A 26,755-nucleotide genomic window follows, 5' to 3' on the forward strand; every position below is an offset into this window, starting at 1 on the left:
TTATTTGAAGAGAAGTAATTGCCAAGGAGTCCTTTGTTCCCATGTGACCTTCCACAAAAAAAGGAGTGTTAATCAGTGCTTATCACATAATCCTGTATCTTAGCCTGGTAGGTAGAAATCACACTGCAAATATGAAAGTCTCTTTACACATAGGTGTTACAGTTTGACATACAAAAACAGTACAGTGAGAAAAATGACAAAATTATCATTTTCATAAAATATTAGCAAGTAATACAGATAACCCTACCTTTTTTTTTAAGGTACCATAAATAACAAACAGGGAGATTTATTTGAAATTCACATAAGACACCAAAGAGTAAATTATTTATGTGCAAAGAAATCCTACAAAACAATCTGGAATTTTTAAAATCACCCAACAGACAAATGAGAAGAAAAGACAAACAAGAAATCATGAGAAAATAAATGCCAATGGCCAACAGATGTGTAAGGTACTTACTGAATCAGCCCAGGTTCTCATGCACTAACCCTGATTTTAGGAGAAGAGTCAAATAGATAAAACTACAACCATACTGCAGAAATGAAAATTAACACAATAAATAGGCAAGAAGATTCTTACCCTTTCATGTCTGGAGACAAGAGGTCTACCAGAACTCTAGAAGCCAGGTAGATGATGAGAGGTAGAGAGCCCCAGCATTCAACATGCAGAAGCTTGATTAAATTTCCTTCTTCTGAAATTAGTTTTTCTTCTCTCAGTGCTATTTCACCCAGACCGGACGACCAGGCACAGCCTGGGACTAAGTGCATGGTGGGTGGACGCCCTGGGTCATGGGTGCAGAGCTAGGTATTCTTTCACTTGTCTCCTTGTCCATCTCCTGAGAAGCCAACACCACCAACTCTTCAGCATTTTAAAGATTCTTCAGAGTAGAAGTTTGCTACCAGGTTTGCCCACACTGGCAGATTAGAGATCATCATTATACTACTTGCTCAATCAAGTACAGTGAATTTAGAATAATAAAATGGTGAGACTCACTCAACCTGTTCTAAGAATTACTACAAAGTTGAACACCAAAGACATGAAAGAACATATGCTTTGTGTTTCTGTTCATTTGGAATTCAAAAGTAGACAAAACTAACCACAGGGACAGAAGTCAGAACTGAGATCAGCTCTTTGCAGGGTGTGTACAGACTGGGAAGAACAAGAGAAAGCTACTACGCTGGGAAGTTTCTATATCTTAACCCAGGGCATGGTTACTAGAGTGCATACATGTTCCTGCATGTGTGCTAATTCTCAACAAATGAAAAAGTAGTGAGGGACAGTATCTTTACAACTTTATTTAATAATTCATTTATGACTCCTCTAATGCTTATAAAAGAACTTTTGGAAACAGACTTAAATAAGAAGAAAATCAAAGCAAGTATATGGTGTAGTAATTATGAGTATAGGAATTAATAAAAATGTGCCTTCATGTTTAAATATTAGTTATTAAAACAATGTATTTTTTATATTCAAAATTAAGAAAGGAAATTTTTTAAATGTCACAAGATAGAGAATTTTGTATTTGTAATTAATATGGGCTAAGATTTGTTTTGTGTCAGAAGAGTGAAATGCTGAACATACATGACTGTGTTCATGCAGAGATAAAGATAAATGAGTGAAATAAAGACAGAAGACATTCCTCCGAACAAGAAAAACAGTGTGGAAAACTGGGAGTAAACGGTCTTGATTCTTCATACATCCCTGTTCAACCTTCCTCTGTCATGTAGCTTGCAGGGCTCTCTAACTCTTGAGCTTAGCCATCTGACATACTGTTGCCTTCTGGATAGTAGCAAATCAGACACAAGCAGAGGCTCATGAAGCTCATGTGTGATGTGCTTCCCTTCTTTACTCCTCTGTGACCAAGAGAACATAGCTAACATACTGGAGAAACAGAGGATAGCCCAATCTCCTAGCTGCCTCTGCTAAGGCTTTCCTACATTAGCAGCAAGCCAGCAAAACTAAGTAAAAGTGAATACACTACATCTATTAAAAATGTAATGACTAGATTTACATAAAAGCACAGAAATCAGTTATATGTGACCTGAAGAATCAACCTAAAATGAAAAATATCAGAAATAATTTAAGGAAATAAAATCAATCAGTAAAACTCTAATCAGGAGGAATCTTTTCAAATATCAGTATCAAATGAAAACATACTTTGAGGAATGAAATATTAAAGGGATTAAAATAATATACATGTATATACATGAATGTGTACATATGAAAATCTACCATGATGATAGAAAATCTATGAACTCACCTAATATAGCATAGAAATACATTGAGTACTGACAGCATTATAAAAATTAACTGGCTACCAGGGGAATCATGGGAAGATGGTGGCATGAGTATTTCAGAGGAAATCTCCTCCCCAAAACACATATATTTATGAAAATACAATAAATACAACTATTCCTAAAAGAGATGCCAGTGGATGCAGTACAACAGCGAGGATACATCTACATCTGTGAGAACTCAACATCACATGAAGGGGGTAAGACACAAGCCAAGGCCAGGTGGCACCCAAACACTCCCCCACCCCAATACCTGGCAGGAAGAAAGGAGTTGGAAAGGGGAGGGAGTGAAAGCCCAGAACTGCTAAACAACCAGCTCTAGAAATCCACACCTGGAACTCAGACACAAGGTGCACAGGGTGCTGGATATTAGAGAAAGGGAAGAGCAAAACCTGTGGGCAGGTCCCCGCAACCAGCACCCCTGAGACAAAACAAAAGCGAGTGCTTTCTGCAAGTCTTAAAGAGACAGGGACCCCATAGCTGGACGAAGTTGTCCAGGCAGCTGGGAATACCAGGGAAATTTAGGCACTCTAAATCCCGGGGAGGCAGTGCAGCTCTGAAGCCTCTCACGGCACTAAGCAGCCTGCGACTCATTCCTCCAACTGGCACGGACCCCAACACACCAGCCCAGTAGTGGGAGAGTGGCAGTGCATGCCGGAGACGGCTGTGCCGGAAGGGACCAGGAGCAGATTCAGGCACCACAGGAGAGGCTTGTGCTAGCCCGCAGTGGTGCAACCGAACAGCCTGGGTGCGGCTCGCATGCACCGGCGGCAGTGAAGCCAGAGGAGCACAGTAGAGGCCTGTGCAGAAGAGCCCCGTGCACACCTGCAGTGGAGCCAGAGGGAGCAGGCATACTCCCATCAGCTGACCAGAATCCCAGCCCAACACACAGTCGCTCAGGCCAGACCCAAAGGCCACTGCTGCCATACAGCTGCCCAGCAGGAGTGCTGCTAGCATGGAGGAGCGCACCTGGCATGCCTGCCACTCCCCGCAGGGCTCTGTGCTACTCTGACGGACACCATGCCCACAGAAGATTAGGGGACTAACCCAGTGGCTGCTCCAGGAGTGTGGGTAACCGTCACAGGCAGCGGAGAAGGGTAAGGCATCCAGCAAGCAGGAAAGGACTTTCTTTCCCAGCTGACACACCTACAACCTACCTACAGCCACCGCTATTATCATGAAAAGGCAAAAAAGTTTAGTCCAGTCCAAGATAATTCAAACAACACGTGAGAAAGGATCTGCGGATGCAGACCTAACCAGTCTCCCTGAAAAAGAATTCAAAATAAAAATCATAAACATGCTGACAGAGCTGCAGAGAAATATGCAAGAGCTAAGGGATGAAGTCCAGAGGAAGATTACAGATGTCTGGAGGGAGATTACAGATATCCAGAGGGAGATTACAGAAGTGAAACAAACTCTGGAAGGATTTATAAGCAGAATGGATAAGATGCAAGAGGCCATTGATGGAATAGAAACCAGAGAGCAGGAACACATAGAAGCTGATGCAGAGAGAGATAAAAGGATCTCCAGGAATGAAACAATATTAAGAGAACTGTGTGACCATCCAAAAGGAACAATATCCACATTATAGGGGTAGAAGATGAAGAAGAGAGTGAAAACGGGATAGAAAGTATCTTTGAAGAAATAATTGCTGAAAACTTCCCAAACTGGGGGAGGAAATAATTGATCAGACCACGGAAGTACACAGAATTCCCAACAGAAAGGACTCAAGGAAGACAAAACCAAGACACATAATAATTAAAATGGCAAAGATCAAAGACAAGGAAAGAGTTCTAAAGGCAGCTAGAGAGAAGAAAAAGGTCACCTATAAAAGAAAACCCACCAGGCTGTCATCAGACTTCTCAACAGAAACCTTACAGGCCAGAAGAGAATGGCATGATATATTTAATGCAATGAAACAGAAAGGGCTTGAACCAAGGATACTGTATCCAGCACGATTATCATTTAAATATAAAGGAGGGATGAAACAATTCCCAGTAAAGCAAAAGTTGAAGGAATTTGCCTCCCACAAACCACCTCTACAGGGTATCTTAGAGGGACTGCTCTAGATGGGAGCACTCCTAAAAAGAGCACAGAACAAAACACCCAACATATGAAGAATGGAGGAGGAGAAAAAAGAAGGGAAAGAAATAATCATCAGACTGTGTTTATAACAGCAAAATAAGTGAGTTAAGTCAGACAGTAAAGTAGTAAACAAGCTAACCTTGACCCTTTGGTAACCACGAATCAAAAGCCTACAATGGCAATAAGTACATATCTTTCAATAATCACCCTAAATGTAAATGGACTGAATGTACCAATCAAAAGACACAGAGTAATAGAATGGATAAAAAAGCAAGACCAATCCATATGCTGCTTACAAGAGACTCAACTCAAACACAAAGACATGCACAGATTAAAAGTCAAGGGATGGAGAAAGATATTTCATGCAAACAACAGAGAGAAAAAAGCAGGTGTTGCAGTACTAGTATGAGACAAAATAGACTTCAAAACAAAGAAAGTAACAAGAGATAAAGAAGGTCACTACATAATGATAGAGGGCTCAGTCCAACAAGAGGATATAACCATACTAAATATATATGCACCCAACACAGGAGCACCAGCATATGTGAAACAAATACTAACAGAACTAAAGGAAGAAATAGAATGCAATGCATTCATTTTGAGAGACTTCAACACACCACTCACTCCAAAGGACAGATCCACCAGACAGAAAATAAGTAAGGACACAGAAGCACTGAACAACACACTAGAACAGATATACCTAATAGACATCTATAGAACTCTACATCCAAAAGCAACAGGATACACATTCTTCTCAAGTGCACATGGAAGATTCTCCAGAATGGACCACAAAAACTAGGGCACAAAAAGAGCCTCAGTAAATTCCAAAAGATTGACATCCTACCAACCAACTTTTCAGACCACAAAGGTATAAAACTAGAAATAAATTGTACAAAAAAAGCAAGAAGGCTCACAAACACATGGAGGCTTAACAACATGCTCCTAAATAATCAATGGATCAATGACCAAATTAAAATGGAGATCCAGCAATATATGGAAACAAATGACAACAACAACACAAAGCCCCAACTTCTGTGGGATGCAGCAAAAGCAGTCTTAAGAGGAAAGTATATAGCAATCCAGGCATATTTAAAGAAGGAAGAACAATCCCAAATGAATAGTCTAATGGCACAATTATCAAAATTGGAAAAAGAAGAACAAATGAGGCTTAAGGTCGGCAGATGGAGGGACATAATAAAGATGTGGGAAGAAATAAATAAAATTGAGAAGAATAAAACAATAGCAAAAATCAATGAAACCAAGAGCTGGTTCTTCGAGAAAATAAACAAAATAGATAAGCCTCTAGCCAGACTTATTGAGAGAAAAAGAGAATCAACACACATCAGCAGACTCAGAAACGAGAAAGGAAAAATCACGATGGACCCCACAGAAACACAAAGAATTATTAGAGAATACTATGAAAACCTGTATTGTAACAAGCTGGAAAACCTACGAGAAATGGACAACTTCCTAGAAAAATAGAACCTTCCAAGACTGACCCAAAAAGAAACAGAAAATCTAAACAGACCAATTACCAGCAACGAAATTGAAGTGCTAATCAAAAAACTACCCAAGAACAAAACCCCCAGGCCAGATGGATTTACCTCGGAATTTTATCAGACATACAGAGAAGACATAATACCCAATCTCCTTAAAGTTTTCTAAAAAATAGAAGAGGAGGAAATACTCCAAAACTCATTCTATGAAGCCAATATCACCCTAATACCAAAACCAGGCAAAGACCCCACCAAAAAAGAAAACTTCAGACCAATAAACCTGAAGAACGTAGATGCAAAAATACTCAACAAAATATTAGCAAACTGAATTCAAAAATACATCAAGAGGATCATACAACATGACCAAGTGGGATTCATCCCAGGAAGGAAGGATGGTACAACATTCGAAAATCCATCAACATCATCCACCACATCAACAAAAAGAAGGACAAAAACCACATGATCATCTCCATAGATGCTGAAAAAGCATTCAACAAAATTCAACATCCATTCATGATAAAAACTCTCAACAAAATGGGCATAGAGGGCAAGTACCTCAACATAATAAAGGCCATATATGATAAACCCACAGCTAACATCATACTGAACAGCGAGAGGCTGAAAGCTTTTCCTCTGAGATCGGGAACAAGACAGGGATGCCCACTCTCCCCACTGTTATTCAACGTAGTACTGTAGGTCCTAGCCATGGCAATCAGACAAAACAAAGAAATGCAAGGAATCCAGATTGGTAAAGAAGAAGTCAAACTCTCACTATTTGCAGGTGACATGATATTGTACATAAAAAACCCTAAAGACTCCACTCCAAAACTACTAGAATTAATATCGGAATTCAGCAAAGTTGCAGGATACAAAATTAACACACAGTAATCTGTAGCTTTCCTATACACTAACAATGAACTAATAGAAAGAGAAATCAGGGAAAGAATTCCATTCACAATAGCATCAAAAAGAATAAAATACCTTTGGAATAAACCTAACCAAGGAAGTGAAAGACCTATACCCAGAAAACTACAAGACCCTCTTAAGAGAAATTAAAGAGGTCACTAACAAATGGAAACTCATCCCATGCTCCTGGCTGGGGAGAATTAATATCATCAAAATGGCCATCCTGCCCAAAGCAATATACAGATTTGATGCAATTCCTATCAAATTGCCAACATTTTTCAACAAACTGGAACAAATAGTTGAAAAACTCATGTGGAAACTCCAAGAACCCTGAATAGCCAAAGCAATCCTGAGAAAGAAGAATAAAGTGGTGGGGGTGGGGGATTTCACTCCCCAACTTCAAGCTCTACTACAAAGCCATAGTAATCAAGACAATTTGGTACTGCCACACGAACAGAGCCACAGACCAGTGGAACAGAATAGAGACTCCGGATATTAACCCAAACGTATATGGCCAATTAATACATGATAAAGGAGAGCCATGGACATACAATGGGGAAGTGACAGTCTCTTCAACAGATGGTGCTGGCAAAACTGGACAGCTACATGTAAGAGAATGAAACTGGATCACTGTCTTACCCCATACACAAAAGTAAACTCCAAGTGTATCAAAGACCTGAATGTAAGTCATGAAACCATAAAACTCTTAGAAAAAACATAGGCAAAAATCTCATGGACATAAACATGAGTGACTTCTTCATAAACATATCTCCCCAGGCAAGGGAAACAAAGGCAAAAATGAACAAGTGGGACTATATCAAGCTAAAAAGCTTCTGTACAGCAAAAGACACCATCAATAGAACAAAAAGGTATCCTACAGTATGGGAGAATATATTCATAAATGACAGATCCGATAAAGGATTGACATCCAAAATATATGAACAGCTCACACACCTCAACAAACAAAAAGCAAATAATCCAATTAAAAAATGGGCAGAGGAGCTGAATAGACAGTTCTCTAAAGAAGAAATCCAGATGGCCAACAGGCACATGAAAAGATGATCCACATCACTAATCATCAGAGAAATGCAAATTAAAACCACAATGAGATACCACTTCACACCTGTAAGGATTGCCATCATCGAAAAGACAGACAACAACAAATTATGGCAAGGTTGCGGAGAAAGGGGAACCCTCCTACACTGCTGGTGGCAATGTAAATTAGTTCAACCATTGTGGAAAGCAGTATGGAGGTTCCTCAGAATGCTCAAAATAGAAATACCATTTGACCCAGGAATTCCACTTCTAGGAATTTACCTTAAGAATGCAGCACTCCAGTTTGAAAAAGGCAGATGCACCCCTATGTTTATCGCTGCACTATTTACAATAGCCAAGATATAGAAGCAACCTATATGTCCATCAGTAGATGAATGGATAAAGAAGAGGTGGTACATATACACAATGGAATATTATGCAGCCATAAGAAAAAAACAGATCCTACCATTTGCAACAACATGGATGGAGCTAGAGGGTATTATGCTCAGTGAAATAAGCCAGGCAGAGAAAGACAAGTACCAAATGATTTCACTCATATGTGGAGGATAAGAACAAAGAAAAACTGAAAGAACAAAACAGCGGCAGAATCACAGAACCCAAGAATAGACTAATAGTTACCAAAAGGAAAGGGACTAGGGAGGATGGGTGGGAAGGGAGGGATAAGGATGGGGAAAAAGAAAGAGGGCATTACAGTTAGCATGTAGAATGCATGGGAGGCACAGGGAGGGCTGTGCAACACAGAAAAGACCAGTAGTGGTTTTACAGCATCTTACTATCCAGATGGACAGTGACTGTGAAGGCGTATGTGAGGGGGACTTGATGAAGGGGGGAACCTAGTAAACATAATGTTCTTTCTGTAATTGTAGATTAATGATACCAAAATTTAAAAAAATTAACTTGCTACGGTAAGATTTTTGAATATTTCTATCCAAAAATGACAGCTTAAGCAACCAGAGTGAACTGTTGCTGCTGTCACAGCCCTGGAAGCTAGCAGGCTGATCCTCAAGGGTTGCTGACTGAGGCCCACTCTGCTTCCCTGCTGTATGGGCTTCTCCAGGAAGCACCTTAAGACAAGGCAGCTCTACTCATCAGAGCAAATAGGAAGAGAGCAATAAAGACAGTGCTAGCAAGACAAAGTTAGGGTGTTTAAACTTAATCATAAAAGTGACATTCCATAGTTTTGGTCTCCTCATTAGAAGCAACTCCCTGGGTCTAGCCCACATGCAAGGGGAGGCGCGTGCACAAGGGAAAGAACAAGACAGATGCTCGTGGGGCCATGACCGTGGGAAGCCACGTCAGAAGCTGCTGATCGCAGAGCCCTTCAGTCAATTCTCTCTGTCATGGTTGGCAGTCTGCAAGGTGCATTCTGATGGCATTCACATTAGACCAGAATAAAAGAATATTACTTAAGGGATAATAAGCCAGAAGAAATACTTCAGAAGGCTTGAAAATGTGGAAAATAGGAAAAAATGATCAAAAGGCATGGATGATACAATAAGAAAAACTAATACATGCTTGAGTTCTAGAAGAAACAGAGAAAATGGAACCAAGGTGGTGTTTAAAGAGATCATGACTAAGAACACCCAGTGGTGATGAGAACTGTTATTAATAGATTCAAAAAGACCAGAAGACTAACAATCACATCAGAATAAATAAAAACTGACCCACACCTAGTGTATCTTCATAAAACAAAATAAATAAAATTTCTAACCCAAGATACGATCTTAAAAAGATTCAAAGGAAAAATATGGATGCACTGTGTAACACTTAGTCAAATGGCCAATATGATTTTTAACAGCAAAAGTGAAAATGAGTAGATTATGGAATGATATATTAAATCTATTAAAGAATTAAGAATCAAGAATATTAATAATCAAGAGATCTATGAAAACAGAAAATATCTTTCAAAAGCTCAGAAAATTTCACACCAGCAGAAACCCACTAAAGAGTATTCTCAAGGATCTAATCCAACTGGTGCTCCCACATGGAAGTCTATGTCTGAAGGAAAATAAGAACAAAGAAGAAAGTTATTATGAGGAAAAATCTAAAAAACTATCTTAATTGTTTAAAATAGTAATAACAATATTCCCATGGGTTATAAAGATATGAAATATTCCATGACAAATATTTATTTCAGGAGCAATGTGGTAACTACAGTAAAAATTTCTGTAAGTCCCTAAGTCTGACAGATAAACAGTGCCTTCAGAGTCAGACGATGTTAAGTTTGCATGTAGCAATTAATAGGATCTCCTACTAAAAGAACAGGAACAGAATTATAATTACCAAACTAGAAAGAGAACAATAACTAATGTGAAAGAAGACAATAAAAAAAAGAAGTAAAACATGAGGCAAACAGAATCCATGGTAGTTGAAACCCAAAGGTATTAGTAATTTGCAAATGCACTTGATGGTCCACTACTAAAAATACTTTCAAACTGATTTTTTAAGAAAACTAACTACGTGATGCTGACAGGAGACATTTCCAAAACATAAAGACTAAGAAATACTGAAACTTAAAAACTGAAAATATTTCCCAAATATCAAAAGAAAGGTAATGAAGTTAAATTAATATCTTAGTTGAGTTTACAGTACAAAGTATTCCAAGAGTCAAAGAAAGTCAATTCACAATAATGAAAGAGATTAATCTTTTCCCAGGAAGATGTAACTTCTATGAACCCGAGAGACCCTCATAATACAGGACACAAATCCTGATAGCATGAAAAATAAAAAGATGTAGACAGATATATCCTCACTACAGGTAATTTTTCCACATTTCTCGATACTTGGAAGAAAAGCAGTAAAAATTAGTAATGATATGGAACAGCGCTTCTTGGGGATCTTTTAAAATGCATCTCATTCAACAGGTGCCACTTGAGCCTTACAGTCTGCATTTTGAACATACTTGAAATAACAAGGATATACCAAGATTAGCCTCCATAATTAGCAAACTTGACTTAATGAAACAGCAAAGAACAATGTATTCAATAAAGTACAGAAGGAATATTTACAAGTACACAGGAATATTTACAAAAAAACACAAAAAACAAAAACCATGTCACTTAGCCAAACATTACGATGCAACAATTTCCAATGGATTAAAATTACATAATGTATGTTCCCTGGATGTTATCTAGATCATAGAATTTTGTATAAGTTTTGTGTTCTTCATTCTACTTATATTTACTTAATTCTAGCTCCATGATGAGTATGTTTTTCCATACCAAACCATTCATCCATTTGACTAAAATTTTATTGTATCACACAGAACCATATAGAATTTACTTTAAAAACAGTCACTTTTGCTCACTCAGCAGGTCACATATTGTTATGTCATACTGAGAGGCAGTCTGGTGACATATGAGGAGCTTTGGAACAACACAGAGCAATAGTGCTTTAGAAATTTATACACACGTAGATTTACAAGTGTATAGACATTTTAATTTAGATATAAACTTTGTGATAATATGTGTAATTAGCTTTCTTTTTATCTGGCAATTCACTTTCTCTTTATCTGGTTTTTATATAAGAATATAAATTATATTCTTAATATTTTACTTTTAAATACTATAAGCAGCATTTGTGAAAAATTCTCACTTGTAGGCATCTATGCTTGTTTCATCATTATAAATATCTTTTTCAAAGTCTTCTCTAGTTCGTTGAGCATTTGATTTGGCATTTTCACAGTTTTCTATAGTTTCTTCAAGTTCTTTAAGAATTTGTTCATGTAGTTTCATTATCTGGAAATGAAAGCATTTTTGCTAATATGTACACTTAATGACTAATTAAAAGGATCAGACAAGAGAAAGGTCATGGGACAGACGTCAACATGGAGTAGTTTTGATTTAAATAAAACACCCTGCACCCTGACTGTCTTTCCACACTAAGCCTGTTGTTTAACGCAGGAGAGCATCGGGCTCCCCTGAAAGGCGTCAACACTGGGGAGATGTGAATGTTACTGACTTCAATATCTCAGTGAACATGACCAAAAGTATCTCTCAACCAGAAAAAAAACCGTATTTTATTGTTCTTATTGTTCAAATAGTACTTTATTGCCATTCCATGAAAAAACAGAGATGAAAAGAGAAAATAAAACCACCTACTATCCTCTCACTTACGAATAACCATTATCTTAATGTGAGGTTCCAATATTCCAGTTTTCTTACTTCTGTTGATTGATATCAAACACCCTAACATTCTCCCTTCTCTCTCCATCTCTCCCTTCTCTGTCAGACTAAGGAGAAGGGGTGGGTATGGTGGGCAAGGTTGTAGCTACAGGTCTGATGTCCTGATAGAGAGCTGGGGGGCAGGGGAGAAGGCGCTGCCAGTGAAGTCGAGTGGCAGACCAAGATGTGGCAGCTGCTTCCTGGAAAAATCAGCATTAAATTTTAGAATAGCACAGAGATTCTCCTTCAAACACAGGAGTGTAGGGACAGACATATTGGCAGAGGGCAACAAGTGTATCAGGATAATGGGCTAAGCAAACGAGGGCTCAGGAAACAGAGCTCCTGGTATCAGAAGAAAAAGAGCAATAAATATAGACCACGCCCAATGTGTCAGCATCTTTAGAAAAGGCAGCCGTAAGCACGGCTGGCACTGGGGTCTCAGCGCTGGGAGCCGGGGTGACATCATGATGGGAATCATCTTCGAGGCAAACTCTTGGGCTGAATCAATGTGAAAATGGCATGTCCTCCCTACATTGGGTACTCACACAGGTTGATATAGGTAATGTTTTTGTGGCTCTGTGGTGTTATGAGGCTCAACTGAAGACAGCATTGAGCCTTTGAGCTCGATTTGCAAATAGCTACGTACTAAGGCTCCATCACACTAGCTAGAGGTCTTGCATTATTTAAATACTGGGTTACTTCAGAGGGCCTCTAGCCAGGACCTCTAGAGAGTCAACACAGCAAGAGTCAAAACACCCAACTTTGCTTCACAGGGTGAGACAAAACAAAGCAAAGCTATTACAAACAAAAAACAGTTCAAGTGAAACGTATTATACTTTCCCCAGCCCCCTGCAGTCACTAATCTGCTTTCTGTCTTTATGGACTTACCTATTCTGGACATTTCAAATTAATGAAACCATACAATATGTGATCTTTTGTATCTGGCTTCCTTATCAACCATGATGCTTCAAAGTTAATCCATGCTGTGACATACCTCAAGTAGTTCTTTTTATGGCTGTATAATGTTCCATGATAAAGCTGTATCACACTTTAGTCATTCATCAGTTGATGGACACTGGATTGTTTCCATCTTTGGCTATTATGAAAAATGCTATGAACATTTATGTACAAATTTTTGTTCATGTTCTTAAACCAGTTTTCAATTCTGTGTACATACCTTGGAGTAGAAATGCTAGAGTATTTGGTAATACTAAACTTTTTGAGGAAATGCTGCTGTTTCCATAGCAGCTGCACCACTTGACGTTCCCATTAACAAAGTACTACAGTTACAATTTTCCTACATGCTCACCAGAACTTATGTCCCCTTTTATTTGCGCCCCTCTTCTGCATGTGACAGCACCTCACTGTGGCCCTGTTCTGCCTCTCCCTGAGGACTGACGATGCTGAGCTCTTCTCTTTTCACTCACTGCTGCCCACTTGTTGTCTCTGGCAACATGTCTATTCAAGCCCTTCATCCATTTTTTATTGGGTTGCCTTTTGGCTATCGAATTATGAGAGTTCTTTATATATTTTAGGTACTACACCTTTTCAAAATGTAATTGCAGTATTTTCTCTTCCTACAGGTTGTCTTTTTACTTTTTGGATGGTGTCTTTTGATGCATGAAATTTTTATTTTTCATATTGAAGCATAATTGACACACAATACTTTGGTTTTAGGTGTACAACATGATTCAATATTTGTATCTACTTGAAAATGGTCACAAGTCTAGTCAACATCCATCACCATCCACAGTTACAGAATTTGCTTTCTCTTGTGATGAGATTTAAGATTTTAAGATTTACTCTTAAAATATGCTGACCTCCTGAATCTTATACTCTAAGGCATATAAAGGCTTAGCATCATTATCTCACATATTACTTAATCAGTGTTTTTAAATTAAAAAACATTTACTCTTAGCAACTTCCAAATACAGTAATATTAACAATAGTCATCATGCTATCCATTAAATTCCCATGACTTAGTTAAATGCTTATAGGAAGCTTTACATTTTGTCTTTCACCCATTGTGCCCACCCTTTACCCTCCACTCTGAAAACCACCAACCTCTTCTCTCCATCTGTGAGCTGCTATGGTTTTTTTTGTGTGTGATGTTTTGTTTAATACAACATGCAAGTGACATCGTAAGCTATTTTTTTTTCTCTGACTTAAATCATTTAGCACAATCCTCAAGGTCCATCCATGTTGCTGTGAATGGCAAAATTTCATTCATTTTAATGGCTTAATAGTCCATTGTGCATGTATGTATGTATCACATTTTCCTTATCCATTCGTCTGTCCACAGACACTTAGCTTGTTTCTGTAACTTGTCTACTGTAAATAACGCTGCAATAAACGTGGGCTGTATATATTCTTCAAATTAGCATTTTCATATTCTTTAGTTAAATACCCAAAATAGGAATTACTGGATATTCCTATTTTTATTTTTAATTGTTGAGGAACCTCCATCTTGTTTTCCATAGCAGCTGCACCAAGTTCCATTCCCACTAAAGGTCCAAGGAGCAACCTTTCTGCAGATCCTCAACATTTGTTATTACTTTTTCTTTTTTTTTCCTTAAGGTATTATTGATATATACTCTTACAAAGGTTACACATGAAAAAACAATGTAGTTACTACATTCATCCATATTATCATGTATCCCCCGCATCCCATTGCAGTCACTGCCCATCAGTGTAGTAAGAAGCCACAGAGTCACTATTTGCCCTCTCTGTGCTACACAGTCTTCCTCATGATCACCCACACCATGTTTGCCAATCATAATACCCCTCAATCTCACTCTCATTCCCTCCCCAGCCACCGTCCCCCACCCCTCCCCTTTGATAACCATTGGTCCCTTCTTGGAGTCTGTGAGTCTGTTGCTGTTTTTTTCCTTTAGTTTTACCTGGTTGTTATGCCCCACAAATAAGGGAAATCATATGGTTCATCTCTTTCTCCACCTGGCTTATTTAACTGAGCATAATATCCTCCAGCTCCATCCATATTGTTGCAAATGGTAGGATTTGTTTCTTTCTTATGGCTGAATAGTATTCCATTGGGTACATGTACCACATTTCTTTATCCATTCATCCACTGATGGACACTTAGGTTGCTTCCATTTATTGGCTATTGTAAATAGTGCTGTGATAAGGGGTGCATATGTCTTTATGAATCTGAGAAATTATATTCTTTGGGTAAATTCCTAGGAGTGGAATTCCTGGGTCAAATGGAATTTCTATTTTTAGTTTTTTGAGGAACCTCCATATTGCTTTCCACAATGGTTGGACTAGCTTACATTCCACCAGCAGTGGAGGAGGGTTCCCCTTTCTCTACATCCTTGCCACCATTTGTTGTTCTTAGTCTTTTCAATGCTGGCCATCCTTACTGGTGTGAGGTGATATCTCATTGTGGTTTTTATTTGGATTTCCCTGATAATTAGTGACATGGAGCATCTTTTCATGTGCCTGTTGCCCATCTGAATTTCTTCTTTGGAGAAGTGTCCGTTCATATCCCCAGCCCATTTTTTAATAGGGTTATTTGCTTTTTGGTTGTTGAGGTGTGTAAGTTGTTTATATATTTTGGATGTTAACCACTTCTCAGCTTTGTCATTTACAATATATTCTCCCATACTGTAGGATGCCTCTTTGTTCTGTTGATGGTGTCCTTTGCTGTACAGAAGCTTTTTAGTTTGATGTAGTCCCATGAGTTCATTTTACTTTTGTTTCCCTTGCTCAAGGAGATGAATTCAGGAAAAAGTTGCTTATGTTTATATTCAGGAGACTTTTGCCTATGTTGTCTTCTAAGAGTTTTATGGTTTCATGACTTATATACAGGCCTTTGATCCATTTGAAGTTTACTTTTGTGAAAGGGGTTAGACAATAATCCACTTTCATTCTCTTACATGTAGCTGTCCAGTTTTGCTAACACCAGCTGTTAAAGAGGCTGTCATTTCCCCACTGTATATCCATGGCTCCTTTATCTTATATTAACTGATGGTATATGCTTAGGTTTATATCTGGGCTCTCTGTTCTGTTCCATTGGTCTATGAGTCTGTTCTTGTGCCAGTACCAAATTGTCTTGATTACTGTGGCTTTGTAGTAGAACTTGAAGTCAGGGAGCATAATCCCCCCCTACTTTATTCTTCCTTCTCAGGATTGCTTTGGCTATTCAGGGTCTTTTGTGGTTCCATATGGATTTTAGAACTATTTTCTCTATTTTGTTGAAGAATGCTGTTTGTATTTTGACAGGGATTGCATCCGTAGATTGCTTTAGGCAGGATGGCCATTTTGACAGTATTAATTCTTCCTGTCCATGAGCATGGGATGTGTTTCCATTTATTGGTATCTTCTTTAATTTCTCTCATGAGAGTCTAGTAGTTTTCAGAGTATAGGTCTTTCACTTCCTTGGTTAGATTTATTTCTAGGTATTTTATTCTTTTTAAGGCAATTGTGAATGGAATTGTTCACCTGATTTCTCTTTCTGCTAGTTCATCATTAGTGTATAGGAATGCCACAGATTTCTATGTATGAATTTTGTATCCTGAAACTTTGCTGAATTCAGATATTAGATCTAGTAGTTTTGGAGTGGATTCTTTAGGGTTTTCTATGTACAATGCCATTTCATCTGCAAACAGTGACAGTTGAACTTCTTCTTTACCAATCTGAATGCCTTTTCTGTCTTTGTGTTGTCTGATTGTCATGGCAAGGACCTCCAAAACTATATTGAATAAAAGTGGAGAGAGTGGGCATCCTTGTCTAGTTCCCTATCTTAAAGAAAAGGGTTTCAGCTTCTCGTTGTTAAGTATGATGTTCGCTGTGGGTTTGTCATATATGACCTTTATTATGTTAAGGTACTTGCCCTCTATACCCATTTTGTTGATAGTTCTTATCATGAATGGATGTTGAATTTTGTTGAATGGTTTTTCAGCATCTATGGAGATGACCATGTGGTTTTTCTCCTTCTTTTTGTTGATGTGGTGGATGATGTCGATGGAGTTTCTAATATTGTACAATCCTTGCACCCATGGAATAAATCCTACTTGATCATGATGGATTATCTTTTTGATCTATTTTTGAATTTGATTTGCTAATATTTTGTTGAGTATTTTGCATCTATGCTCATCAGGGATATTGGTCTGTAATTTGTGTGTGTGTGTTGTCTTTCCGTGGTTTTGGTGTTAGGGTGATGCTGGTCTCATAGAATAACTTTGGAAGTACTTCCTCCTATTCTGCTTTTTGGAAAACATTAAGGAGAACGTTTATCACTAAATGTTTGATAAAATTCAGCAGTGAAACCATCTGGTCCAGGAGTTTTGTTCTTAGGTAGTTTTTTGATTACCAATTCAACTTCATTGTTAGTAATTCAGATTTTCTGTTTCTTTCTGTGTCAGTGTTGGAACATTGTACTTTTCTAGAAAGTTGTCCATTTCTTCTAGGTTATCCAGTTTCTTAGCAAATAAATTTTCATAGTATTCTCAAATAATTCTTTGTATTTCTGTGGTGTCAATAATGATTTTTCCTTTCTCATGTTTGATTCTGTTTATGCATGCAGACTCTCTTATTTTCCTGGTAATTCTGGCTAGGGGTTTATCTATTTTGTTTATTTTCTCAAAGAACCAGCTCCTCCTTTCATTGATTCTTTTGATTCTTTTATTCTTCTTGATTTTATTCATTTCTACTCTGATCTTGAGCCTTCTACTGATTTTGAGCCTCAATTGTTCTTCTTTTTCTAATTTTGTTAATTATGAGTTTAGACTATTCATATGGGATTGTTCTCCTTTCCTGAGGTAAGCCTGTACTGCAATATACTTTCCTCTTAGCACAGCCTTCACTGCATCCCACAGATTTTTTTCAGTGTTGAATTATTGTCATCATTTGTCTCCATATATTGCTTGATCTCTGTTTTTATTTGGTCATTGATTCATCGGTTATATTGGAACATGTTGCTAAGCCTCCATGTGTTTGGGGGCTTTTTCATTTTCTTTGTGTAATTTATTTCTAGTGTCATCCCTTTGTGACCTGAGAAGTTGGCTGGTATAATTTCAATCTTTTTTAATTCACTGAGGCTCTTTTTGTGATATATTATTGAAAATGTTCTATGTGCACTTGAAAAGAATGTGTATCCTGCTGATCTTCACTGTAGAGTTCTGTAGATGTCAGTTAGGTCCACCTCTTCTGATGTGTTGTTCAATGCCTCTGTCTCCTTACTTATTTTCTGTCTCATTGATCTATCCTTTGGAGTGAGTGGACTGTTGAAGTCTCCTAGAGTGGATGCACTACATTATATTTCCCCTTTTAATTCTCTTAGTATTTGTTTCACGTATGTAGGTGCTCCTGTGTTGGGAGCATAGATATTTATAATGGTTATATCCTCTTGTTGGATGGACCCATTTATCATTATGTAATGTCCTTGTTTGTCTCTTGTGAGTTTCTTTGTTTAAAGTCTACTTCATCTGATACAAGTACTGCAACTCCTGCTTTTTTCTCCCTATTAGTTGCATGAAATATCTTTTCCCATCCCCTCACTTTCAGTCTGTATATGTCTTTGGGTTTGAAGTGAGTCTCTTGTAGGCAGCACATAGTTGGGTCTTGTATTTTTATCCATTCAGTGACTCTATGTCTTTTGATTGGTGCATTCAGACCATTTACATTTAGGGTTATTATCGATAGGTATATACTTATTGCCATTGCTGGCTTTAGATTCATGGTTATGAAAGGTTCAAGGGTAACTTTACTATCTAAGACTCTAATTTAACTCACTTAGTATACTATTAAAAACACAATCTAAAGGTTTTTTTTTTCCTCCTTCTTTTTCTTCCTCCTCCATTTTTTGTATATTAGGTATCATATTCTGTACTTTTTGTCTATCCCTTTACTGACTTTGCAGGCAGTTGATTTAATTTTGCATTTGCTTAGTAATTAACTGTTCTACTTTCCTACTGTGGTTTTACACCTCTGATGAAAACTATTTAACCTTAGCAACACTTCCATTATAGCAGTCCCCTCAAAATACACTGTAGAGATGGTTTGTGGGAGGTAAATACCCTCAGCTTTTGCTTATATGGAAATTACTTAATCACTCCTTCAAATTTAAATGATAATGTTGCCGGATAGAGTATTCTTGGTTCAAGGACCTTCTGCTTTATTCCATTGAATATATCATGCCACTCCATTGTGGCCTGTAAGGTTTCTGTTGAGATCTGATGTTAGCCTGATGGACTTTCCTTTGTATGTGATCTTTTTTTCTCTCTCTGGCTGCTTTGAATAATCTGTCCTTATCTTTGATCTTTGCCATTTTACTTATATGTCTTGGTGTTGTCTTCCTTGGATCCCATGTGTTGGGAGATCTGTGCACCTCCATGGCCTAGAGACTATTTTCTTCCCCAGATTGGGATAGTTTTCAGCAATTACTTGCTCAAGGCACTTCCTATCCCTTTTTCTATTTCTTCTTCTTCTAGAACACCTATAATACAAACATTATTCTGTTTGGATTGGCCACACAGTTCTCTTAATAATCTTTCATTCCTAGAGATCCTTTTTTCTCTCTGTGCCTCAGCTACTTTGTATTCCTCTTCTGTTATTTTTATTTCATTTATCATCTCTTCCACCATATAATCTGCTTTTAAAACCCTCCACTGTGTTCCTCAATAATTGTATCTCCATCCTAAATTCATTTCTGAGTTCTTGAAAATTTTCTGTACCTCCAGAGCATGTTTATGACTTTGATTTTGAAATCTCTTTCAGGAAGATTTATTAGTTCAGCATCACTCAACACTTTTTCTGGTGTTTTTGAGATTTCATTTTGGACCAGGTTCCTTAGACGTTTCATATTTGTATGTGGCTCCCTCTAGTGCCTGGAAGCTCTACTCTCTGGAGTTGCTTAGACCCTGAAGCAATGTCAGGGGTCACACGGGAGCAGTGCTGCTGCCTAGGGGGAAGAAAGAGCTGTTTCCTGCTTCCCTGCTGCAGTGCCTGTCTCCAGTGTCAGAGCCAGTGTGCCGAGCACACAGGTATAGGTCTCAATGCTTTGCATTTGTAGCTACTGTAGGCAGGGCTTCCCTCTGGCTGGCCTGATGCCAGGGCAGGGTTTGCCACTTTGCGAGCCAGGGGAGGGCTGGCCAGGAGGAAGTTGCAGCAGGCTGCATTTCACACTGGGGGTCCTTGGAGCTACATAGCCAGCCAGGGGGATGGAGCGCCTGAAGATCCTGAAAGTTAATAACCTGCTGAGCAGTGTACAACTAGACAATTTTGTCTACCTGTCCTTTCTCCTGAGCAGTAAGCTCTGTGCAATCCTTGCCCCTTTAGCAGCCCTCTCACTTTTAGGAAGTCTCTCAGACTTCCCACCCAGAGCAGTCAGATATAGATCCCTGCTTTCCACAAGCGCTGGAATCTCAATCTCTCCAGGTATTCCACCTGTCTTAGCTTTCCAACCCTACTAATCACCAGAGCACCAGCAATGTAGGTTTGTGCTCCCAGAGAACATCTCCAGGGCTGGGTGTTCAGCAGTCTCAGACCACCAGCCCCTTTCTGCTCTGTTTCTCTTCCTCCCGCCAGTGAGTTGCTGTGGGGGAAGGGCTTAGGTCCTGCTGGGTCACAGCTTTAGTACATTACCCTGTTCTGTGAGGTCTGTTCTTTTCTCTTGGTGTATGCAGTCTGGTGCAGCCTTCTTTCCTGTTGCTCTCTCAGGATTAGTTGTATTAATTATATTTTTGAATTGGATTTCATTTTAGGAGGAAGTCTTTGTCTCACCTCACACATCACCACCTTTAATCCCCCTTTTTATTTTTTCTCGCCAAAATTTGTTATTTGTCTGTGGATAGTGGCCATTCCAGCAGGTGTGAGGAGGTATCTCATTGCAGTTTTGATTTGCATTTCCCCTATGATTAGTGATGTTGACCATCTTTTCATGTATGTGTTGGCCATTTGGATACTGTCTTTAGAAAAATGTCTAGTCAGATCTTCAGTTCATATTTTTAATTAAGGTAGTTTTTTGCTATGGTATAAGTTCTATATATATATTCTGGACATTAACACCTTATCAGATATATTATTTGCAAACATTTTCTCCATTCAATTGGTTCCTTTTAGTTTTATTGATGGTGTCCTTTGCTGTGCAGAAGCTTTTGGTTTGATGTAATCTAACTTGTTTGTTTTTGCTTCTGCTCTCTTTGCTTTTGGTGTCAAATCAAAAAAAAATCATCACCAAGACTGAATATCAAGGAGCTTACCACTTATGCTTTCTTTGAGGAAATCTGCTGTCTTTCCAGTTATTATTTCACATCCAGAACTATTAATGTATGGACAGTTCCTTACAAGTATTTCCAAACATTAATTAATTTCATGTGCACATTAAACTCATGTTTCAGGGCCTGTTATTATCATGCTCATTTTATGCACAATGGTTAAAAATATAAAAAATCTAAATGGTATAGTGGTATCAAAACACATAGAGCCATGCTCAAAAATCTGTGCTTGGAAACACTGTTCTGTCTCACTTGCCTGCAGTCTCCACGCATGTGTTTCTATTTCTCCCTGAAGAGCAATTTGGGTCTCTCAGTGTTCATAGTTATGCTTTTTTTTTTTTTTTTGAGTTTTGTCAGTTATGCTCATGGTATGATGGAAAAAGGCATTTCTTTTTAACAAAGGTATCATTTATTTGTAAGATATATGCTGTCACTTATAGAGTACGGTTTCATATTTGGCTGCATGACATCTATAACATAGTAGCACCTCAGTTCATTCATCACCTTTTCTTGGGTTATATACCCTTAGTGGATAGCTTACCACAGTTCCTGTATCCTATTACAGGAGCCAAGAGGGTCAGATTCTTGCTCACTCTGACCCATGGCTTAGCAAGGTGGCAGCCAGCTGACCTAAAATTAAGTAAGCAGAAACTTTTATCCACGAATTCACGATGCAGTGAGTGACATAATGATGAAGAAATAGTGGAAGGGCTATCATGGCATTAATGGTGTATTATTCTGAAAGAAACAGAAGCAACAGGATGAAGAGAGACAGAACAGAATGGAGAGAGAGACCAGGGTGGAAGGAGGAAGAGAGAGAGGGAGAGATACTGACTTTAAAGAACTGGCTTATAGGATTATAGAAATGCAAGTCCAAAACCACAGGGTAGGCCAACAGGCTGGAGATCCAGGGACAAGCTGAAGTCCAAGTCCAAAGGCCATGTGCTGGCACAATTCCTTCTTGTTCAGAGGAGGCCAGCTTTTGTTCTATTAATGACTTCAACTAATCGGATGAGGCCCACTCATATTATGAAAGACAGTCTGCTTTACCGAAAGTCCACTAATTCCAATGTTAATTTCATACAACTAAAACACCTTCACAGGGAGCCAGGACGGTGGCATGAGTAGAGCAGAGGAACTCTCCTCCCAAAACCACATAGAATTATGAAAATATAACAAAGACAACTTCCTAAAATAGAGACCAGAGGACACAGGACAACATTCAGACCACATCCACACCTGCGAGAACCCAGTGCCTCGTGAAGGGGGTAAGATACAAGACCCGGCCCGGCAGGACCCGAGCGCCCCTCCCCCTGGCTCCCAGCGGGTAGAAAGAAACCGGAGCGGTTTTTTTTTTTTTTTTTTGGCAAGTGCTTTTTGGTAGCATTAAAGGGACAGGGACCCCAATACCAGGGAAACAGGGCAGTAAGACCGGTGAGGGGGTGCCTGAGACTGGTGCCTGAGGACAAAGAATATTGTGTGTTTTTCCCTTTTTTTTTTGGCAAGTGCTTTTTGGAAGCCTTAAAGGGATAGGGACCCCAATACTAGGTAAACAAGGCAGCAAGACCAGTGAGCAGGTGCCTGAGACTGGCGCCTAAGGACCAAGAAAATCACGTGATTTTTGCTTTTTTTTTTTTTCCTCTTTCATTGTTGCTGTTGTTGTTTTGGTTTGGAGAGTGCTTCTTGGAAGTCTTAAAGGGGCAGGACAGGACACTTAGCCCAGAGGCAGGGAATCTGGGGATCTCTGGGCACTCTAACCCCCTGGGCAACAGGGAGCACAGAGGCCCATTACAGAGATAAATAGCCTCCAGGACGCTCCCACTCCAACGGGGCTCCACCATTTTGGAGGAGCAGCACCAGCCAGGCCACCCCCAGAGCAACAGCAGATATAAATTCCATAGCAACCGGGCAGGTAGCAGAAGCCCTGTCTGTGCACACCTGCCAAGCATAAGCCACTAGAGGTCACTATTCTCCCAGGAAAGGAAGGCCACAAACCAACAAGAAGGAAAGCTCTTTCAGCTATCACTAGTAACAGCTCTGCAAACTATCTCTATCACCATGAAAAGGCAAAACTACAGGCAGACAAAGATCACAGAGACAAAACCTGAGAAAAAGACAGACCTAAACAGTCCCCCTGAAAAACAATTCAAAATAAAAATCATGTACATGCTGACAGAGATGCAGAGAAAAATGCAGGAACACTGGGATGAAGTCCGGAGGGAGATCACAGACGTCAGGAAGGAGATCACAGAAGTGAAACAATCTCTGGAAGGATTTATAAGCAGAATGGATAAGATGCAAGAGGCCAATGAAGGAATACAAACCAGAGAACAGGAACATATAGAAGCTGACATAGAGAGAGATAAAAGGATCTCCAGGAACAAAACAACACTAAGAGAACTATGTGACCAATCCAAAAGGAATAATATTCATATTATAGGGGTACCAGAAGAAGAAGAAAGAGGAAAAGGGATAGAAAGTCTCTTTGAAGAAATAATTGCTGAAAACTTCCCCAAACTGGGGGAAGAAATACTCAAACAGACCACGGAAATACACAGAACCCCCAACAGAAAGGATACAGGGAGGACAACACCAAGACACATAATAATTAAAATGGCAAGGATCAAGGACAAGGAAAGAGTTTTAAAGGCAGCTAAACAGAAAAAGGTCACCTATAAAGGAAAACCCATCAGGCTATCATCAGACTTCTTGACAGAAACCCTACAGGCCAGAAGAGAATGGCATGATATATTTAATGCAATGAAACAGAAGGGCCTTGAACCAAGGATACTGTATCCAGAACGACTATTATTTAAATATGATGGCGGGATTAAACAATTCCCAGACATGCAAAAGCTAAGGGAATTTGCTTCCCACAAACCACCTCTACAGGGCATCCTACAGGGACTGCTCTAGATGGGAGCACTCCTAAAAAGAGCACAGAACAAAACATACAACATATGAAGAATGGAGGAGGAGGAATAAGAAGGGAGAGAAGAAAAGAATCTCCAGACAGTGTATATAACAGCTCAATAAGCGAGCTAAGTTAGGCAGTAAGATACTAAAGAAGCTAACCTTGAACCTTTAGTAACCAGGAATCTAAAGCCTGCAATGGCAATAAGTACATATCTCTCAATAGTCACCCTAAATGTAAATGGACTGAATGCACCAATCAAAAGACACAGAGTAATAGAATGGATAAAAAACCAAGACCCAACTATATGCTGCTTACAAGAAACTCACCTCAAACCCAAAGACAAGCGCAGACTAAAAGTCAAAGGATGGAAAAACATATTTCAGGCAAACAACAGTGAGAAGAAAGAAGGGGTTGCAGTACTAATGTCATACAAAATAGACTTCAAAACAAAGAAAGAAACAAGAGATAAAGAAGGACACTACATAATGATAAAGGGCTCAGTCCAACAAGAGGATATAACCATTCTAAATATATATGCACCCAATACAGGAGCACCAGCATTTGTGAAACAAATACTAACAGAACAAAAGAGGGAAATAGACTGCAATGCATTCATCTTAGGAGACCTCAACACACCACTCACCCCAACGGATAGATCCACCGTGCAGAAAATAAGTAAGGACACACAGGCATTGAACAATATACTAGAACAGATGGACCTAACAGACATCTATAGAACTCTACATCCAAAAGCAACAGGATATACATTCTTCTCAAGTGCACATGGAACATTCTCCAGAATAGACCACATACTAGCTCACAAAAAGAGCCTCAGTAAATTCCAAAATATTGAAATTCTACCAACCAATTTTTCAGACCACAAAGGTATAAAACTAGAAATAAATTCTACAAAGAAAAAAAAAGGCTCACAAATACATGGAGGCTTAAAAACATGCTCCTAAATAACCAATGGATCAATGAAAAAATTAAAATAGAGATCAAGGAATATATAGAAACAAATGACAACAACAACACAAAGCCCCAACTTCTGTGGGATGCAGAGAAAGCAGTCTTAAGAGGAAAGTATATAGCGATCCAGGCACACTTGAAGAAGTAAGAACAATCCCAAATGAATAGTCTAACATCACAATTTTTGAAATTGGAAAAAGAAGAACAAATGAGGCCTAAAGTCAGCAGAAGGAGGGACATAATAAAGATCAGAGAAGAAATAAACAAAATTGAGAAGAATAAAACAATAGCAAAAATCAATGAAACCAAGAGCTGGTTCTTTGAGAAAATAAACAAAATATATAAGCCTCTAGCCAAACTTATTAAGAGAAAAAGAGAATCAACACAAATCAACATAATCAGAAATGAGAATGAAAAAATCATGACAGACCCCACAGAAATACAAAGAATTATTAAAGACTACTATGAAAACCGATATGCCAACAAGCTGGAAAACCTAGAAGAAATGGACAACTTCCTAGAAAAATACAACCTCCCAAGACTGACCAAGGAAGAAACACAAAAGTTAAACAAACCAATTACGAGCAAAGAAATTGAAACAGAAATCAAAAAACCCCCCAAGAACAAAACCCCGGGGCTGGACAGATTTACCTCGGAATTTTATCAGACACACAGAGAAGACATAAAACCCATTCTCCTTAAAGTGTTCCAAAAAATAGAAGAGGAGGGAATACTTCCAAACTCATTCTATGAAGCCAACATCACCCTAATACCAAAACCAGGCAAAGACCCCACCAAAAAAGAAAATTACAGACCAATATCCCTGATCAATGTAGATGCAAAAATACTCAATAAAATATTAGCAAACAGAATTCAACAGTATATCAAAAGGATCATACACCATGACCAAGTGGGATTAATCCCAGGGATGCAAGGATGGTACAACATTCGAAAATCCATCAACATCATCCACCACATCAACAAAAAGAAAGACAAAAAACACATGATCATCTCCATAGATGCTGAAAAAGCATTTCACAAAATTCAACATCCATTCATGATAAAAACTCTCAGCAAAATGGGAATAGAGGGCAAGTACCTCAACATAATAAAGGCCATATATGATAAAACCACAGCCAGCATTATACTGAACAGCGAGAAGCTGAAAGCATTTCCTCTGAGATCGGGAACAAGACAGGGATGCACACTCTCCCCATTGTTATTTAACATAGTGCTGGAAGTCCTAGCCATGGCAATCAGACAAAACAAAGAAATACAAGGAATCCAGATTGGTAAAGAAGAAATTAAACTGTCACTATTTGCAGATGATATGATACTGTACTTAAAAAATCCCTAAAGACTCCACTCCAAAACTACTAGAACTGATATCAGAATACAGCAAAGTTGCAGGATACAAAATTAACACACAGAAATCTGTAGCTTTCCTATACACTAACAGTGAACCAATAGAAAGAGAAATCAGGAAAACAGTTCCATTCACCATTGCATCAAAAAGAATAAAATACCTAGGGATAAACCTAACCAAAGAAGTGAAAGACTTATACTCTGAAAACTACAAGTCACTCTTAAGAGAAATTAAAGGGGACACTAACAAATGGAAACTCATCCCCTGCT

General features: G+C 38.7%; 1 protein-coding gene across 9 annotated transcripts in view; it reads right to left on the reverse strand.

Annotated features, from left to right (window-relative positions):
- CCDC178 (coiled-coil domain containing 178) overlaps positions 1-26,755 on the reverse strand; it is a 568,079-nt gene that overhangs the window by 455,823 nt on the left and 85,501 nt on the right. For all 9 annotated transcript variants that reach the window (XR_012121114.1, XR_012121113.1, XR_012121115.1 and 6 more), the window contains one exon: positions 11,430-11,572. Coding sequence is in view for 6 of the 9 variants with exons in the window: in XM_073212734.1 (XP_073068835.1) it covers positions 11,430-11,572 (143 nt within the window). In the remaining 3 variants the exon portion in view is untranslated. The remainder of the gene's footprint in view (positions 1-11,429; positions 11,573-26,755) is intronic.

Source organism: Manis javanica, chromosome 9 (assembly GCF_040802235.1).
Source record: "Manis javanica isolate MJ-LG chromosome 9, MJ_LKY, whole genome shotgun sequence".
NCBI classification, from domain to species: Eukaryota; Metazoa; Chordata; class Mammalia; order Pholidota; family Manidae; genus Manis; species Manis javanica.